This window comes from Balaenoptera borealis, assembly GCF_965194805.1.
Source record: "Balaenoptera borealis genome assembly, chromosome: 4".
NCBI classification, from domain to species: domain Eukaryota; kingdom Metazoa; phylum Chordata; class Mammalia; order Artiodactyla; family Balaenopteridae; genus Balaenoptera; species Balaenoptera borealis.
Window position 1 is genome coordinate 49363517 of NC_138861.1, and position 19674 is coordinate 49383190.

At 35.4% G+C, this 19674-nt stretch overlaps 1 protein-coding gene across 5 annotated transcripts in view; it reads right to left on the reverse strand.

The window, feature by feature from the left end:
- Positions 1 to 19674, reverse strand: part of ARHGAP24 (Rho GTPase activating protein 24) — a 518667-nt gene that overhangs the window by 52221 nt on the left and 446772 nt on the right. For all 5 annotated transcript variants that reach the window (XM_082391124.1, XM_082391125.1, XM_082391128.1 and 2 more), the window contains one exon: positions 10876 to 11083. In XM_082391124.1, coding sequence (XP_082247250.1) covers positions 10876 to 11083 — 208 coding nt within the window. The remainder of the gene's footprint in view (positions 1 to 10875; positions 11084 to 19674) is intronic.

Sequence of the window (19674 nt, forward strand, 5' to 3'; positions counted from 1 at the left end):
TAAAGTTGGTTCTTTGAGAAGATAAACAAAATTGATAAACCTTTAGCCAGACACATCAAGAAAAAAGAGGGAGAGGACTCAAATCAATAAAATTAGAAAAGAAAAAGGAGAAGTTACAACGGACACTGCAGAAATACAAAGCATCATAAGAGACTACTACAAGCAACTCTATGCCATTAAAATGGACAACCTGGAAGAAATGGACAAATTCTTAGAAAGATATAACTTTCCAAGACTGAAACAGGAAGATATAGAAAATATGAACAGACCAATCGTGAGCACTGAAATGGAAACTGTGATTAAAAATCTTCCAACAAACAAAAACCCAGGACCAGATGGCTTCACAGGTGAATTCTACCAAACATTTAGAGAAGAGCTAACACTCATCCTTCTGAACATCTTCCAAAAATTTGCACAGGAAGGAACACTCCCAAACTCATTCTACGAGGCCACCATCACCCTGATACCAAAACCAAACAAAGATACTACAAAAAAAGAAAACTACAGACCAATATCACTGATGAATATAGATGCAAAAATCCTCAACAAGGGACCTCCTTGGTGGCGCAGTTGTTAAGAATCCGCCTGCCAATGCAGGGGACACAGGTTCAAGCCCTGGTCCGGAAAGATCCCACATGCCGTGGAGCAATGAAGCCTGTGCACCACAACTACTGAGCCTGTGCTCTGGAGCCTGTGAGCCAAAACTACTGAGCCCACATGCCACAACTACTGAAGCCTGTGTGCCTAGAGTCCGTGCTCTACAACAAGAGAGGACATCGCAGTGAGAAGCCTGTGCACCGCAACAAAGAGTAGCCCCTGCTCATTGCAACTAGAGAAAGCCCACGCACAGCAACAAAGACCCAATGAAGCCAAAAATAAATAAATAAAAATAAATTAATGAATTAAAAAAAAAATCCTCAACAAAATACTAGCAAACAGAATCCAACAACACATTAAAAGGATCATACACCATGATCAAGTGGGATTTATCCCAGGGATGCAAGGATTCTCCAATATATGCAAATCAATCAATGTGATACACCATATTAACAAAATAAGGAATAAAAACCATATGATCATCTCAGTAGATGCAGAAAAAGCTGTTGACAAAATTCAACACCCACTTATGATAAAAACTCTCCAGAAACTGGGCATAGAGGGAACTACCTCAACATAATAAAGCCCATATATGACAAACCCACAGCAAACATCATTCTCAATGGTGAAAAACTGAAAGCATTTCCTCTAAGTTCAGGAACAAGACAAGGATGTCCACTCTCGCCACTGTTATTCAACATAGTTTTGGAAGTCCTAGACATGGCAATCAGAGAAGGAAAAGAAATAAAAGGAATACAAATTGGAAAAGAAAAGATAAAACTGTCACTGTTTGCAGATGACATGAGACTATACATACAGAACCCTAAAGATGCTACCAGAAAACTACTAGAGCTAATCAATGAATTTGGTAAAATTGCAGGATACAAAATTAATGCACAGAAATCTCTTGCATTCTTATACACTAACAATGAAAGATCATAAAGAGAAATTAAGGAAACAATTCCATTCACCACTGCAATGAAAAGAATTAAAAAAATACCTAGGAATAAACCTACCTAAGGAGGTAAAAGACCTGTACTCAGAAAACTATAAGACAGTGATGAAAGAAATCAAAGATGACACAAACATATGGAGAGATAGACCATGTTCTTGGATTGGAAGAATCAATATCGTGAAAATGACTGACTATACTACCCAGAGCAATCTACAGATTCAATGCAATCCCTATCAAATTACCAATGGCATTTCTTACAGAACTAGAACAAAAATCTTAAAATTTGTATGGAGACACAAAAGATTCCAAATAGCCAAAGCGGTCTTGAGGGAAAAAATCGGAGCTGGAGGAATCAGACTCCCTGACGTCAGACTATACTACAAAGCTACAGTAATCAAGACAATATGGTACTGGCACAAAAACAGAAATATAGATCACTGGAACAGGAAAGAAAGCCCAGAGATAAACCCACACACCTATGGTCACCTTATTTTTGATAAAGGAGGTAAGAATATACAATGGAGAAAAGACAGTCTCTTCAATAAGTGGTGCTGGGAAAACTGGACAGCTACATGTAAAAGAATGAAGTTAGAACACTCCCTAACACCACACACAAAAATAAACTCAAAATGAATTAAAGACCTAAATGTAAGACCTATAAAACTTAAAACTATAGTTTTAAGCTTAAGACACTATAAAACTCTTAGAGGAAAACATAAGAAAAACACTCTTTGACATAAACCACAGCAAGATCTTTTTTGACCCACCTCCTAGAGTAATGAAAATAAAAACAAAAATAAACAAATGGGACCTAATGAAACTTAAAAGCTGTTGCACAGCAAAGGAAACCATAAACAAGATGAAAAGACAACCCTCAGAATGGGAGAAAATATTTGCAAGTGAATCATTGGACAAAGCATTAACCTCCAAAATATATAAACAGATCATGCAGCTCAATATTAAAAAAAACAACCCAATCAAAAAATGGGCAGAAGACCTAAATAGACATTTCTCCCCAGAGGACATACAGATGGCCAAGAGGCACCTGAAAAGCTGCTCAACATCACTAATTATCAGAGAAATGCAAATCAAAACTACAATGAGGTATCACCTCACACCAGTTAGAATGGGCATCATCAAAAAATCTACAAAAAACAAATGCTGGAGAGGGTGTGGAGGAAAGGAAACACTCTTGCACTGTTGGTGGGAATATAAATTGATACAGCCACTATGGAGAACAGTATGGAGGTTCCTTAAAATACTAAAAATAGAATTACCATATGATCCAGCAATCCCACTACTGGGCATATACCCAGAGGAAACCATAATTCAAAAAGACACATGCACCCCAATGTTCATTGCAGCACTATTTACAATAGCCAGGTCATGGAAGCAACCTAAATGTCCATCAACAGATGAATGGATAAAGAAGATGTGGTACATATATACAATGGAATAGTACTCAGCCATAAAAGGGAATGAAATTGGGTCATTTGTAGAGACGTGGAATGGACCTAGAGACAGTCATACAAAGTGAAGTAAGTCAGAAAGAGAAAAACGATATCATATATTAACACATATATGTGGAATCTAGAAAAATGGTGCAGAAAAATGGTGCAAGGCAGAAATAGAGACACAGGTGTAAAGATCAAACGTATGGACACCAAAGGGGGACAGTGGGGGGTTGGGAGGCACGGCGGCAGTGGTGGAGGTGGTGGTGGTGGGATGAATTGGGAGATTGGGATTGACATATATACACTAATATGTATAAAATAGATTAATAAGAACCTGCTACATAAAAAAAAAAATAATAAAATAAAAAAAAGAATTACCTGGGGCTTTGTTTGAAATGAAGATTCCTAGGTATCCTCAAACCTTTTAAATCAGAATGAGAGCCAGTGGGGTCTGGGCATCTGAATCTTGAGTTCTCTCTCTTGGTCATTTTTATACAAAATAATGTTTGAGAATCTCTTCTGTGTCTATAGTGCTCTCTCTTTCAAGTTCACTTTTTATAACTCAGGTCAGTAATGCTCAAAGCTATATTGCTATCCAGAGGATAAAATTAAAATGTGTCTGGGTTTTCTGCCTCTAAATTTTAGGCTTTTTTTTTTTCATCTTATCTCTGTAGACTTGCAGTTTGTTTTGTAATCCTGTCAGTCCCCAAAACAAATAAAAAATAAACACAGGAGAAGAGGAGGAGGGACGAGGAGAGAATGAGCTCAGTATAAGGGAGGGCAGCTGGGGTACCTCGGACAGCAGCTGTTTTATGGGATTCTTGGACAGTGTGTAAAATCACTGGCTTCTCCAGGCTTCTGTCCTTGCTCTTGAATGCTTTGTTGTAAGTGCATAGTTATTTTGTTGCTGAGCAATTAATGCTATGATGGTGACACCCACATGGTCATTTTTGACCCTACCTTCCCAGCTCTTCCAAACTGTGTCTTCTTTAACAGCTGATACCAGCCGGAGAGCTTTGGAAATGAAAAAAACACTTTGCTTCTAATCTGATTTTACACATTCTGCATTTCATTTTTGTCCCTTCAAAGTGGGGAAGTTTAATATAAAATGTTATATTTTAATTTTTTTCACTTCTAAACAGAAATAAGGAAGAAAAGAAAGGTTAGGAACTCCAACATCTGTTGTTTTTTACAGTTGACATAAACTGATTAAATACAAATTCTTTCAGGCCAATGAGAGTGTCCTTTCTCTCAGAATTCACTTTGGTCAAGGAGTCTATGGGAATACATCATCTAACTGATAAGTCATGCATACATAAAAGTCTCAAACTTGAACCACAGAACTGGGAAAATAGCATCTGATATAATTAAAAAAGAGCAGAAAGCGCATGGTTTCATAAAAACTGGCACATGCACTTGCAATCTCTCTAAATTCAAGTAGTGTATGTTTTAATTTCTTTTTCTCAAACTATCTTTCTCTTCTCCCATAACACAAACCAATATAGTGATATGATGAATTACTATACTGTCCCTGAAATCATGTTTGCAAAAACTACTTAGTGACATGGCAAGTTGTTTATGATGTAATGTTAACAAGAAAAGCAAGATGTAAAAACTGTGTGATTCCCGTAATAGTGTGTATATATATATCTATCTGTATTTAGATATATCTCTATATTTAAGTCCCCATATCTACTTATTTATATATATAGCAAGAGCTCTCTGGGTTGTTTAATTTTGAAATAGTCATCTTTCTTTCTTATATTCTTCTATATTCTAAATTGTATACAAAATGTTATAATTTAAAATACGATTTTAATAATATTTACATTAAATTTTAATAACACTATACTTTTATAATTTTAAAATGGTATTTAAAAAGTTTGTTTTAAAATTCAAATTTTAGAGCTTAATATTAGAACGACAATAATAATAGGCCTTAATATTAAAATTAGAGATTATCTTTGCAGAATTCCTGTGGGAATTTCTTTCCAGGTTTTAAAAACATAAAGATGAAAGCTAAATCCGGTTGACACTTTAGTGAGATATAAGCTTTATTAGAATAAGAGAAAATACTTATTCATTGTCATTCTTTAACATATTTCACAAAGAAATATTTCTGTACTTTGCTTTGTATACTAATATCTACTCAAAACCTTATGCATGATCTGAATTTTTAAACTTACATTCTTTTTTAGATCATTTTGATGGTGAACACTGGTGAGTTTAACCTGAACTAGAAAATGTTCCCAGGCAGTTTGTCTTCACATCCCAAAAACTGAAACCTGAACTGGGACTTGGTCATGAGAAATTTTAAACTCAGTCAAGTAACTAAAAAAGCAGATGGGGCAGAATACTCTACTTGGACACATTTCCAAAAATAATACACTCTCCTTGGGAAATTATGGATTATTTATTCCCTAAGAATGTAGTTTACAATTACATTTGGCCACAAATACGCTACTCTTTTCTTTTTATTTCACTGTCCATGGATCTGGAAATCCTTTTTTGAAAATCAGCAGAATCCAGTAATTTGTATTTCTTCCTCCCTACTACTGAAAGACTCAAGCTTAACAATTTATTTGTCAAAACAAGCATATTCAGATTGCCAGAGTGTGATACCATGATATATTTTGGTTTTCATCCCTAGCTCCTGGTCAGAGGTCCTAAAACCCTTGTAATTTCCTAAATTATAAGAGTAATAGAAGCGTCTTTTGTTATAATATTTGTTTTTTATCCCCAGTTCCTAAAATAATTCTGGAGTGAGGAAGGTGAAAGGAAAGTCTTTGTTATTCATACCAAGCCCCTTTCAACCATGCCTGAATTTATGTTCAGGCATCCTTGAGAAAGCCCATAAGGATGATGGAGGGTGGGGTGAGTGAAGGGTGGTTGCCAGAGAAACCAATCAGGTAATTAGAAGGTTGGAACTTTAGCCCAAGGGTTTAATCAATCATGCTTATATAATGAAGCCTTCATAAAAATATCCTCACTGAAGAGGTTTGGAAAGCTTCTAGGTTAGTGAACACGTCGTAGTGCCAGGAGGGTGATACGCCTGGTGAGGGCATGGAAGCTCTGAGCCCCTACCCCATTCCTCCCCACGCATCTCTTTCATCTGTGTTCTGAGTTGTATCCTTTCATAATAAACCAGTAATCTAGTAACTGAACTGTTTTCCTGAGTTCTGTGAGCTATTCTATCAAATGATTGATCTTGAGGAACCTCAGGTTTATGGCTAGTTGGTCAGAGGTACAGGTGGCAACCTGGGACTTGTGATTGGTGCCTGAAGAAGGAGGGGGGCAGACTTGTGGAAATGAGCCCTTAACCTGTGGGGTCTGCACTAACTCTGGGCAGTTAGTGCCAGAACTGATTAAATCGTAGGACACTCAGTGGCTGTCTACCAAGAATTGGAGAATTGTTTCTTACGGAAAACCCACACATTTGGTGTCAGAAGTGTTCTGTGTGTGGAGTAGTAGAAAATATTAGTCTTCCCTCACAGAGTGACCTTTTCTTTTTAACATGTAAATAAAATTATTCCATTTGCTTGTTAAATATCTTTCAATGGATTTCCATATCTCTTTGAATAAAAACTAAATTTTTTATTATAACCTACTGGGCTATTCAGGATCAACCTCTTTCACCTCACCTCAAAGGATGTCACTGGTAAATTTTACCCAAGATTTATGGAGGAAATAATACAAACTACATACAATGTTTCTGAAAATAGAGGTTGAGGGAACATTTTCTGGCCTACTTTTGAGGCCAGAATTTCTTTGATAACAAAACTAGTCAAATGCATTGAAGAAAAGAAATTGCTAGGTCAATAGCCTTGATGAATATGGGTCCAAAAATCCTCAACACGTTATTTCCAAGTCAGATACGTCAATATATTAAAAGAGTAATACATAACAACCAAAAGTGCTTTATCCTAGGAATGCAAAGTTGGTTTAACATTTGAAATTCACCTCATTAACATAATAAAACAGACAAACCAGATAATTTCTGCAATAAATGCAGAAAAAGTGGATTTGATCAAATTCAATTGTCTGTCATTATTAAAATTGTCAGCAAACTAGAAATATAAGAACATTTTCAAATCTGATAAAGGGCATCTACACAAAACTTATAGCTACCATCATGAGTAATAGCAAAAGACTAAAAACTTCCCTCTACATATACAAAAAGTATATCCATTCACTACTATTGTAGAATAGTTCTTAGCAAATACAGAAAGTCAAGAAGGAGGAATGCAAAGCTTATTGAAAAGGAAGAAATAATACTCTCATTATATACAGTCAACAAGATCATGCATAGAGAAAATTCTAAGGGATCTAAAAGGACCCTCTAGCATTTATAAATAAATTCGCCAAGTTTATAGGAAAAATCTCTCTATAAAAAATCATATTTGTATAATCTAGCAGTAAGCAATTAGAAAATTAAACATAAAAAACAATACTATTTACAGGCGCATTTATAAACATTAAATAGTTAAGGATAAATTTAGCAAAATGGAGCAAGATCTGACATTGAAAATTACAATACAATTTTGTGTTGCTGAAATACAAAAAGTCCTAATGACATGTAGAGATGGGCTATGTTCAAGGATTAGAAGATTTCATATTTTTAAGATGTCACTTTTCTAGATCGATAGATTTCTAGATTCAATGAAGTTTCTACCAAAATCCTAATAGGATTTTTTGTAGAAACTAACAAACTTATACTAAATTTTTTACAGATATGCAAATGACCTAGAATATACAAAATAATCTTGAAAAAGAACATAGTTAGGGAATTTACTCCACTTGATTTCTAGACTTTAAAGCTATAGTGATTTTCTCCTAAAATAGTGTCCCACAAATTCTTCCTTCTCTGTATATGCTTGCCATTTCTTTCCATTAAGTTCTGGAGTTTATTTCCCTTCCCCCAAATCTAGGCTGGCCCTGTTTTGTGACTTGCTTTAAGCAAGGCAATGCTTACAAGCTTCCAGCTTTACTCTCTTAGAACCCTGAGCCTTAATGTCGCTTGGTCTGACTAATCTGCTAGAGATAAAAGTTGCATGAAGAGACACGCTATGGGATGTGAGGCTACAGAGAGAGAGAGAGAGAGACAGAGAGAGAGAGAGAGAGGGAGGTAAAGAACCACGCAGCCTTCAGCTACCTTAGTCACCTCAGACAATGCTACAGACATGTGAGTGAAGCCATATCTTAGATCCTTCAGACCTAACTGATCTACATGAACCAACACTATGTATTGGAGAAATGAGAACATCCTTGCCAAGGTCTGAATAAATTGCTGATTTATAAACAAATGATTGGTTGTTATTGCTTATGCCACACAGTTTTGGGGTGGTTTAATACACCAGTGTAGAAACCTGAACCAGTGAATGACGGAGGAAACAAATGACACTCCTTTTTCTCAAAGCATACTAGCAATGTTACCATATTGTTTCTGACGCTGAAATACTCTCTGTAACTCTCTTTTACAGATTTTCTAGTAAATGGGGAATTTCTGTAGTTACACTTCAGAAATTATCAAAAGATAAGGAAATTTTTGTGCAGCATGAAATTAATTAAAGATCTTTCTGATTAAACTTTTGATTATAAAAGTAATGTATAGTTACTGAATTTACAGTATAAAAAAGGGGAGAAGGTCATTCATTATTCCACAAAATTAATGTTTATCTTTTGTTATATTTTCTTAAGTCTCTATGAACTGATGCATTTTTATACAAAAAAAATACATTTTTCTTAACTGGGATCACCTTTTATATAAAGTTCATTGTCAGCCTATAGTTATAGAGAAATAATTTTGCTTACAGGGCACATCTTTTCTTACAAGTATCCTTAAATATATAAAATATCCCCCTAAATTGTACATATTAGCAAAGAGCTGTTAAAAGAACCACATTTTAAATGCCTGTGTCAAAAGAATTTTTAATAGATAAACTCTGCTATTAAGGTCATCTGCATGTATTTAGGCCATACATAAATGTAAAGAAAAAGACCACTGAAATTTATCAATGTCACATGAATTCATTGTATAGGATGTTGTTTATCCCATAATCTGATATTTTATTTTGAGGATCCCATTGACAAACTTTTTTCTAATTTTGGAACAAAAAATTACATTTCTCCTAGATAAACCATTGTTTATATCTTGTGTACAGGCCTGAACTATGGAGCTGTTGATTTTTTTTTTTTTTTCAAAGTATACATTAAGACATGTGGCTCCCCCACCAAAAAAATATCTGCATTTTTGAAATTTGTTCTCTGACCCTAGTTTTGAATTCATTTCTTTACCACCATATTTAATTTTTCTGTCTCAGAGGGAATTTATGAATCTTTATAAACTGTGTCACTTTTTGTAAAAAGGTGGCATTTTGATCAATTAATTTATCCTGTCTAATTTTTCCACTTATTGTCTAATCAGTGTTTTCCCAAAATTTTAATAAGTAAATAACATTTTATTATATTATATTAACCACAGTCTATTGCTAGAGATAATAGATTGGAGTTCATTCTTCACTATTATGGAAATTGTAATAAGCAACTTTGCGCTTCAGTTTTTTCCACATATCTGATTTTTTTCTAGGACTGGGCTTTCCTGCTTAAAGGGTCTTGAAATACATTACCAAATTTCTTTAGAAAGACTATGATGATCTGTACTCTCACCATCAGGGCACCTACCTCAACACACCTTGCCAGCAATGATTGTATCACTGCTTGGGGTTTTGTTAATGTGACCAGTAAAGGGGCATCAAATGAGTTACCATGAATTTTTTGGATTGGAACAAGCCCATACTCTCAATGATGCTTCATTTATCTCATATCATGTATTCAAGAGTCTTCTTGTCTATCTGTCCTGTAGATCTGTCTATCCACATGATAATTCTATACTTTCAAAGAGAAATACTACTTAAGTAGGCAATTTTCAAGTATCAAAACTATTCTTATCCACAAGTCCAATACTGAGAATCTCTCCTGAAAAAATAATCCAAAAATAGAAAATATTTATATCAATGTGTACTCACTACAACATTACTTGTAATAGTAAAAAAGTCACGACTTAAATGTCTAAATTTATTGAAGAAATTATGAACAACATACCTATAGAGTGAAATAGTTATTAAAAATTATGCTTACAGAGGTTGCCAATGATCAGATGTTAAGTTAGAATATGCTGGAATTAAAGGGCATTTTTCAACTCTTGATATGAAAAAAACTGCTACAAATGTTGAGTTAATAATATTAGGATAAATGACTATTTTTTTCTACTGAATTAAAAAAATTGAAGAGGAGGAGGTAATTTACAAAATATTATCAGTGTTCAACTCAGTTAGTGGAGTTATGGATGCTTTATGCATTCTTCTCTGCAACTTCCATTATTTCCTGAATTTCATCATACTATATACTTCTCCTTGTTTCCTTGCAAATCTATTCTAGATTAAGATGGAGCTATATATTTAAAAATATAATGCTTTTAATTACATTGCCAGTATCCCAGTCTCTGTTTATCAACACTTCTAATATCCCTTAGCTGAAAGAATTCAAAGAAACATCAAACAAGAGAAGACTCCTATTCTGAAAATTTACTTTTCCAATGTAAAAGTTTAATACAGTTTTAATTTAGGGCCAAAGGAAAAGAATAAATAATAATGTTTTAAGGGGGGGGGGGGAGTATGACAGAGAAAGACATCTAAATTATCAAATTTTTGACTCTGTAACTTAAAAACAATCCATCTTTGTGAGGCCATATAATCCGTCTTCTAAACTGTTACAACATCAATTAAGATGATGTCATCTCAGTTTACTGCAACCTTTTGGTTGAGTTTGAGTGTCTCAGTGAAGGATGGTTAGTGAAAACTTGAAATCTACCTGTCAAAGGATGGTTTCTCTCCACAGTCAAAGGCATCCTGCAGCTCCTTGACAAGGTTAGCCTGGCCTGGCAGTCGGAAGAGACCCTCTTCCTTCAGCCCCCTTTGTCGGATAAAGTCCACACACTGCTCCACCAACATTGGAGCCAGACGGTGTCCGTATCTCTTCTCATAACGGACAGTATCTTCCAGTTTCTGTCCAAAAATGCCTGGAGAAATAAAGGATCACAATGAATTTGAGAAATTCATCTTTTCCCACTTTTTTTGCTTTCTTTTAAAACTCAATGTAAATGAAAAACAAAGATTGGAATGCTAGCAAGCATTTCACATCTGGTACTTCACATAATTACAGAATTAAATTCATTATGTACAATTCTTCAAATAAAAAGGGTTTACCTTGTGCTGCCCTTTCCCTCTGTATTCCATATTTAGCCCAAAACTGAAATGGAAATACGGAGTTTGAGATATCCACTTTGAAATAAGAAATATTGCAATAAACATAATTTCAGTTTTGGGTTTTCTTTTATTTTTTCCTTTTGGGAAAAAAATTAAAAACAGAAATATTCTGTAGATAATAGTCAAATTCTACTTCTGTTACAAGTGTAACTTTATGTCCAATTTTCATTTAGTTTAAATATTATTCATGTCTCTGTTCACCTTTTGTTTTCAATCAAGAGATGATGCCATGATTATAATCAAAGGGATAAAACCATGAAAAGAAATGCAGAATTTTCATCCATATAAAATATTTCAGACAGTGTTGGTTCTTTAAAATCTTAAACTATTAATTTATTGAAAAGAGAAGTATTTGAATTACGAAGCAGTGCATACTAAAAGTGAGGAGACAGGGTCATGGTGGTTTGTCCTAACAGGGAGGCATATATGATTACACATTGCCTAGAATTGTCAGCACATGGGGATAATAAAATTCAAAACAATTTTGATCAGTTTTATCAATGATTTTTAATGATTTTTAATTACCTACAAATGATGCATTTCTTGGTGCATGCATTTGGTACCCCACTGATTAAGAAACAATGTCTCTAAAATATATTATCATCAGTTGGTAGCTTGGAAAAATGATCAACCAATGAGAAAAGAGGGAGGAAAAGAGCCAAAGCAAATGTGATTCCAATGTTTCCAGATGGGATGGCTTTAATGATCTAATGATTTTCATAAAAGGGGAAGAAAAATTAGTGTCGCATGTTGAAACTATGTAAGTCTCCAGAATGTTTGGGGAATATTTCAAAAACATCAGGTTCAGAATTTAACAATAAGAACATAGGCTTTACCTCCCTATCTGTAAAATAATTTATGTATGGATTCAGTAATGCAAAACCATCACATTCCAAGCAATAAACACTTGCTACCAAAGAGAATATTCTTAGCCTAGGTAGAAACAGTAACACAACAACAAACCAAACTATTGTACACCTGGTATCAAATCTGGCACTAATGGTATCCATATATTCCTTCTAGGAAAAAAGATTGAGTTACCTGTTATTAATATTCAAATGCATATAAAACAGAATTAGAAATTAGCTTAGTTTGTAGACTTTGGAACAAGGAGATTCTCGATAATGGTGTGTTAAACATTTTCCCCTAACTCAACAGATATTCACACCCTTATTTGGTCTTGTTATTTTTATTTTTGTGGCTGGAAAATTAAATACTTCTCCCACTTCCCAAGAGTCTTCTGGAGTCTCTAGGAAGACTTGTTTATCTTGATGAAAGAGAAAGATATAGCTGGAATTGCCAATCATGCCTTTTTCCATCTTGAACTTGGGCATGCTACCTGTGACTAAAAGTCATCTTTTGACCATTAGGCAACAGCCACGAGGGAAAGGCTGAAAGATTCACAGAGGCAATGGGGCTGAAATCACTGAACCGCTGACCCAATACCAGCAGCAACTCCTTGGAGATTTTTTTTCAATGTGAGAAAAATAAGCCCCTGTATAAGTCACCGTTCACTGGGTTTTCAGTTATTTGCAACAATGCCCATTCCTGTATGAAGTGGTGATAATGATTTTGAAACTCTTCTAGTATTTTAATAACAAAGCTTGAAAATTGGTTATGAATGAAGAATACCAAATCTTTTTCCATGGAGTTCTTTGATGCTTATTCGCCTGGGATGTTTGGTTCTATCCTGCCAAAATTGAGGAGATAGCCTTTCAGAGGCACTTATAGATTATATTAAAACATAATGTTAACATTTGGGAATAAATCTTACATATCTGATTTTTCACTTATTGTTTTGGACTGATACATTACATAAGGTTTCTCCCTAAATCCAGCAGAAAATCTACTAAAGATGTTCCAGTTCAACTTCTATGAGCACTACAAATGAGAACCAAACTTCCAAGATTTGGTTTTATGCAGTAATGAAAAACAAACATTCTTTTCTTAAAACTCTCAGGATTTCTTTTTTCCCCAAAACTCAGGGATGTGATAAAGGACGCAGTAATTTTTGCTTTAGATGGGCACTCTGGTTTTTTTTTTTTTTCTCCCCTTGTTACATATAGGCTTGCCTATATGATAAGAATTTTCTTAACAGGTATAGTAAGAAACTAAAAGCCAAAAGCTCCAACATCCTTTCATGTATTAGGTACCTAACATGCACTAAGTCCTTGACATATATTCTCTTGTTTCCATAATAAATATACAAGGTAGCTATTTTATACCTTAGGAAATTGGGCTCAGAGATATTAAATAAATCACCTAAGGTTAGTTACATAGCACCAAGTAGCAGAATAGAAGTCCATATCCAGATTTAGTCAGGCTTAAAAATCTTTGCTTGTTCCTGAATACCTGTCCTCTTCCACTTTATTTAATCCCAATTATTATATGTCCTCATTTCCTAGTAATTTAAAATATTAATACATTCTAAAAGTGAATAGCATACCTTTTCTGTGCTCTAAAAAATGGTAATAGCTAGGCTGTATTTATGTATGCCAGGCATGGGTACTAGAAGTTTACCTGAATTTCTCTCATTTAAAACTCTCAGCATTCTATGAGGTGGGTACCACCATTTTACTGAGGACGAGATGGAAGCAGAGAGTGATTAAGTAACTTGCTGAATGTCACAGGGCTGGTAAAAGATGTTGCCAGGATTTGATCAAGGCTGTTGAATTTCAGAGCCTCTGTTTGTGTATTACACAATACTGCTTAGTGGGCATAATGGCTGAAAATTGAGTTACAAAGGAAGAAACATGTCTCTTACTAGTTTTCTGGTCTCAATTCCTGTCATCACACTAGGAGTGGTGATTTCTGTTGAGAAAATGGCATATTTGGAGGGAAGTCGGGGAAAAAAAGGAGAAGGAAAAAACTCAGCATCTTGCGCAACAAAATGATTTCCTTAATACAAATAGCTATGCCTATTTAGCAACGGAATATGTAAAAGAGTTTAAAAAATGTAGACAGTATGTACACATACTTAGAAATTCCTGTGGGAAAAATAGTAATTTTCTGCTGTTTATCTGGTCCTGCAAAGAATTAGGTAATGATTAGATGTATACTTTCCATTCTGTAGCATTGGAAATAGAATGTCCCAAACATCTTTGACTTACAAAGGTAGATGGTGAGTTAACTTCCTGTGTGAGAATGTTTTTTTTGTACAGAAAGGTAGGGGGGAATTCTTTTTTAAAAGCTGCTTTAGTTAGAATTTTCTTTGAGGGAGCAGTGAAACTTCAAATTTTAAAATTAACAAAAAAGCACAAGGTCATGATCTATCCCCAGCTAGCAGCATGGAGAAAAGGACACATTGATTAGTAGATTATTAACAAGAATATTCCCTGTGGTGTGAGTCTTGTAAACAGTTGCAGCTATGTCCATTTAAATTCTCAGAGAGGTTTCACATTCCCTAACAAAACCATCCTTGGAATTTCTGCATATTTCCCCTGGAAGTACATTGATGGTGTCATGAAGCATCACTCAGGACATGATTTTCCACTAGGTTGAGAAAGTAAATCACACAGGTAATTTTATTATATCTGTGGGAGGCTGTTTCAACTGGAGGGAGAGACAGGAGAGAGAAAAAAATATAAAGAAAATCTAAATATCTTCAGGATTTGTGAGGTTTCTCCTTTATGTGTGATTTACGTACTCAATAGCTAGAGGCAGCCTGTGACGTTATTGAGTGTGATCTAAAAAATATACTCAAATTCTACCCATCCTGAAAGATAAATAAATACAAAGCTAAACATCGTTGGACTCTCTGTGCCTTGTATTTATTCACTCTGTTCCTTGATTCCCAACTAAGTATAACTGGCTCCATTTCATCACTTTCTATCTTCTTGTCAACCTATTGCAATGTGGCCTCTGACACCATCATTCCACTAAAAGAGCTTTTTCTATAATTACCAATAACGACCTAGTTGCCAAATCATTGACAGCCAAATTTATTTTTTGCATTACTTTATGGCTCACTCCCTTTAAAACTATCAATCTCACTCTTCTTCCTGACACTTCTCACACCTTACATAATTCTTTCCTTCAAGAATACTCTTTTCAATCTCAATCCTCAACATTTCTTAAGTGACTTTTATAGAGCTGGGTTCCCAAGCCAGGCAAGTGCTGCCACAGTGATCTTCATAATATTTAAATCAGTTTATGCCTCTCTTTTGCTTCATTTCTTCCCATGGTGCCCCCTGGCCAACCAAACTCCTTTTCATGAAATACAAAGTCCCCACAATCTGATCTCTGCCTCTTCATCCACTATTCAAAGTACAAATGTTTAGGTAGCACCCCTTCTGTGCCAGGCACTGTGCCATATCCACACTCATTACTGCTGCTTCCTCACAAACAACATAGTCAATAACTATACTGAACTATTTGTTGTTTCCTATATGTATTATGACTTATTACATCTTCACGTATCCTTCTAGAAGGTAGGTCCTGCTGTCATGAGCCAGCCTAGGAAAACTTACCCTGCAAGATTCAACTCACATCATCTCCTGTGTTAAGTCCTTACTAATATTCCTTCACCCCCATCCCAGACACAAAACTTGCTATTTTCTTCTTTGCTTTCTTAACATATTACTTTGTAATTGTTTATTTAGATGTCTATCCATACTGGACTAGTCCCTCACCAGTCAAAAGAAGATTGTACTTTCACAATTATTATAATAAAACAATTATTTTACATTTATTATTATTGTTATAAATGATATTGGATAACAGTTTATACTGTATATTTATCCTATAAACTTAAAGGAGGTTTAGGTAAATTTCCAAAAGTACTGCAGGCATAAGGACTGAACTGGGAACATGAAAGACTTCAAGGCTCATACTCCGTCTACCGTAGTGTCACGGTCTGAATGTTTGTGTCCCTTCCAAACTCCTATGTTGAAAATCTAATGCCTATGGTAATGGTTTTAGGAGGTAGGGACTTTGAGAGGTGATTAGGTCATGAGGGCAGGGCCCACATGAGTGGGATTAGTATCTTCATAAAAGGGACCCCAGAGAGCTCTCTCACTCCTTCCCTTTCAGCCCCTTGAGAATACAACAAGAAGTAGACAGTCTGCAACCCAGAAGAGGGCTCTCACCAGATCCCAACCATGCTGGCCTGATCTCAGTCTTTCAACCTCCAGAACCATGAGAAATAAATTCCTGTTGTTTAGAAGCTACCCAGTCTGTGGCATTTTGTTACAGCAGCCTGAATGGATTAAGACACATAGGTAAACTCTCTTGCTCCCTGGAACTTAACACCAAAGTGGGTAAGGATTGAGTGTTCCATAAACATTTGTAGAATTAATGCATGCATTAAAATAAAATACTTCACTTCCTCAATTAGAGGAAATAAATGACTAACTCCAAGGTAAAATGAAACTTAGACTTCTCAGGTTGTGGCACTGATTCCTATAAAAATGTGAAAACAAAAGTCTTTGATTTGTTGATGAAAAAGGCAGAAGTTAGATTAACTTCTCGGTTACTACTTAAATTTTCTATTATCAGTTATTTTTCAGAGTTCCCTGTCCCTTCCATGCCATAGATTACATGCTAAACCATATAGAGAATTTGCTTTTACTTATCCTTCTGCTTACTACAACCCTACTAACAGAATAAGTCGCGGTGTCACCAGGATTGTAATAATTTTCAATTAAAAATGAACATTTGCCCACGGTAAATGGACAAATAAAAATAAAAGACATCCAATTTAGTACAGAACTAAGAAACAAAGACAGCCAAAGCTTACTTCAGTCTGTTACTAGCACTTTCTAAGCAGTCAACAAATCTTCTATGGATAGAAAACTTTTAATTCAAGAAGCTCAGAATCTATAATAACCAATGAATGTATGGTAAAATCTTGACTCTCCTTGTAGTCAGACTGGGTAAGGAGGGAGAAAAATAAAGGCCTGAAAAAAATAAGCAAGTGTAATAATGTGATAACAGTGACCCAATAGCATTGGTCTTAGACCAACAGAATAATTATACTCACCACTTACATCCAGGTACCAGGCCATGCAATTTACATGTATTTTCTTATTTGACACTCACAAATATTCCACAAGGACATCTCCCTTCTGCAAATAGACTCAGAGATGCTAGGTGACTTGAAGTCACATATCTAGAAAGTGGTAGGTCTGGGGTATAAACACAGGTCTATATGACTCTAAAAGCCTTCCTTTTCCACTATGTTATGTTAATTCACCTCAGACATTTTTTCCCCATAGGGATGCTGACTACTCGTTCAGGATCATGTAAGAGAAAACGTCTTTCCATAAACTTCCGAAGACTAAATCTGATTTCATGTAGTTCAGATGAATCACTGCCTTTCCAGATGAGTCCATGGTGAGTCTTTTATTCATAAACCCCTCAGACTTCGTATATAATTTGTTGTAGTGCTTATTACAGATTAAGTAATTACTTATTTTATATGTTTCTTTATCCTCAAGGAATCTGTGAACTCATAGATTCCAGGAGACTTGTTTTGTTTGCCTTCTCACCCCCAAAATCACTTGGTAGATGCTCTGTAAAACTTTGACATGTGAATTAATGAGCTACTCATTTATAGCACCATTTAAAATTATATGGATTTGGATAGTAGCATTCTGTTGGACAAATCAATTTTGATAAATGTGATTACAACATATACAACATTAACTTTTTTATGCTTTAAGGTTAACCATCACTTAATGTATTAACATTTTCACTTATAAACATACCATCTGCACATATAGGGAAAAATAGGTTCTGAGGACAGATCAGAATACTTTAAATTAACTTTAAAGAAAATGCTGGTGTTATCCACCACCTCTGTAAAGATATTCTATTTTAATTCACTACTGTCTATGAACTAGCAGAAGAAGATAGGTAATAATACTATACTTCACCAGCCTGCAATAGATCGTGAATCCTGGATTGAATAGACCTATTGCCATTCTTAACTTTGAGAAGAAATAAACAAATACAAATATATATTTCTTATCACAAATGTGCATAAAAGCACTTGAAAATAGCTATGAAGATGACGTGGCCAGGTGGCAGCATAGAAGAAATATAGGGGCTATAGAGTAAAGAGTATCACAGGTGAACAGAGAAGGCTTGATGAAGAAATGCGAGCCAACAATGACTTGAAGACAGTGTAGAGTGTGGACACACTGCAGAGGAGAGACAGCATCACTGCAGAGGGGCACTGAACAAAGAGGTGTTACAGGAGATGGGTTCAGGGAGGAAGAGGGGATAGTCTGGGGAATTGGGAATAGTTGGAATTACTTAGAAGCCCTTGACAGTTGCATGAAACGGGACATCCTCCTGGGAGCAATAGGGACTCATGAAAAATTTGTAAGCCGTGGAACATTGCTTGTTAGTACTGTTTCAGGAATACCAACTGGACGACACTTTACAAAATGAACTGTGTTGCAGGAATTTGTGAACAATGTTGGGGGTGAAAAGCGGTGAGAATGGATGCTGTCTTGAAGAGCCACTTCTAAGGTTAAAGTACCTTGTGTGCATGAAGCCATAAAGGCACAGACAACTAAGGTGATGGAACTAGAAATGGAGCTGAAAGTATATAAAGAAGGAAGAAGCAATGGGGCATGACCACTAAGTTACTGTCTAGGGGGGAAAAAAAACACTGGGGAATTAATGATGCTTTATCTCCAGGAAGAGCATGACTCAGGAAAAAGACAAGATAAAGTTAGGGTTTAAAATTTTACTTTAGTATGTTCTGTGATCACAACAATCTTAAACCAGCCAGACCATTCTGACTAGAAATTAACACTGACATCAGGACCCAAAGTGTTATGCACTTCCAAGTAATCAAAAGATTGGTTAGGCTCTGTATATTACATATTAGTCTTATGGAGGTAAAAAATATATAGTTTCAAAATCAAAAGGGTAAAGAACACATTGTAATCTTTATCTCACCAGAACATAAATCCAAAGCACCACTCTCCCCAGCGTCCTGCTAATAGATGGTTCACAGTGCCTAGATTTTTAAAACCACTGAGAAAACATGTCCGGAGACCTTTATTAGTAGCTAAACAAAGAAACAGAGGGCAGTACAGGACAGAAGAGGTCTGTAAAAGAAAGGAACTCAGAGCAGTGAGTTTCAACAGGCACAGCATGCAAACTGCAATCCCACCAGGCCTCTGGAAACTTTAACTGAGCTCCCCTCTTCATTCTAAGGGCCATTCTGAAGTGCTGAGCTGCCTCTTCTGTCAGCCGACCCATAACAGTAGTAAAAAATGTTTTAAATGTGGATCAGGAAAAGCAGACGCGTTACCATTTTTCACTTCTGGGTGATTTTCCATGCTTCCTGCACCCTCCCTTTTGCTTTCATTGAAAGGACTTCAGTGGA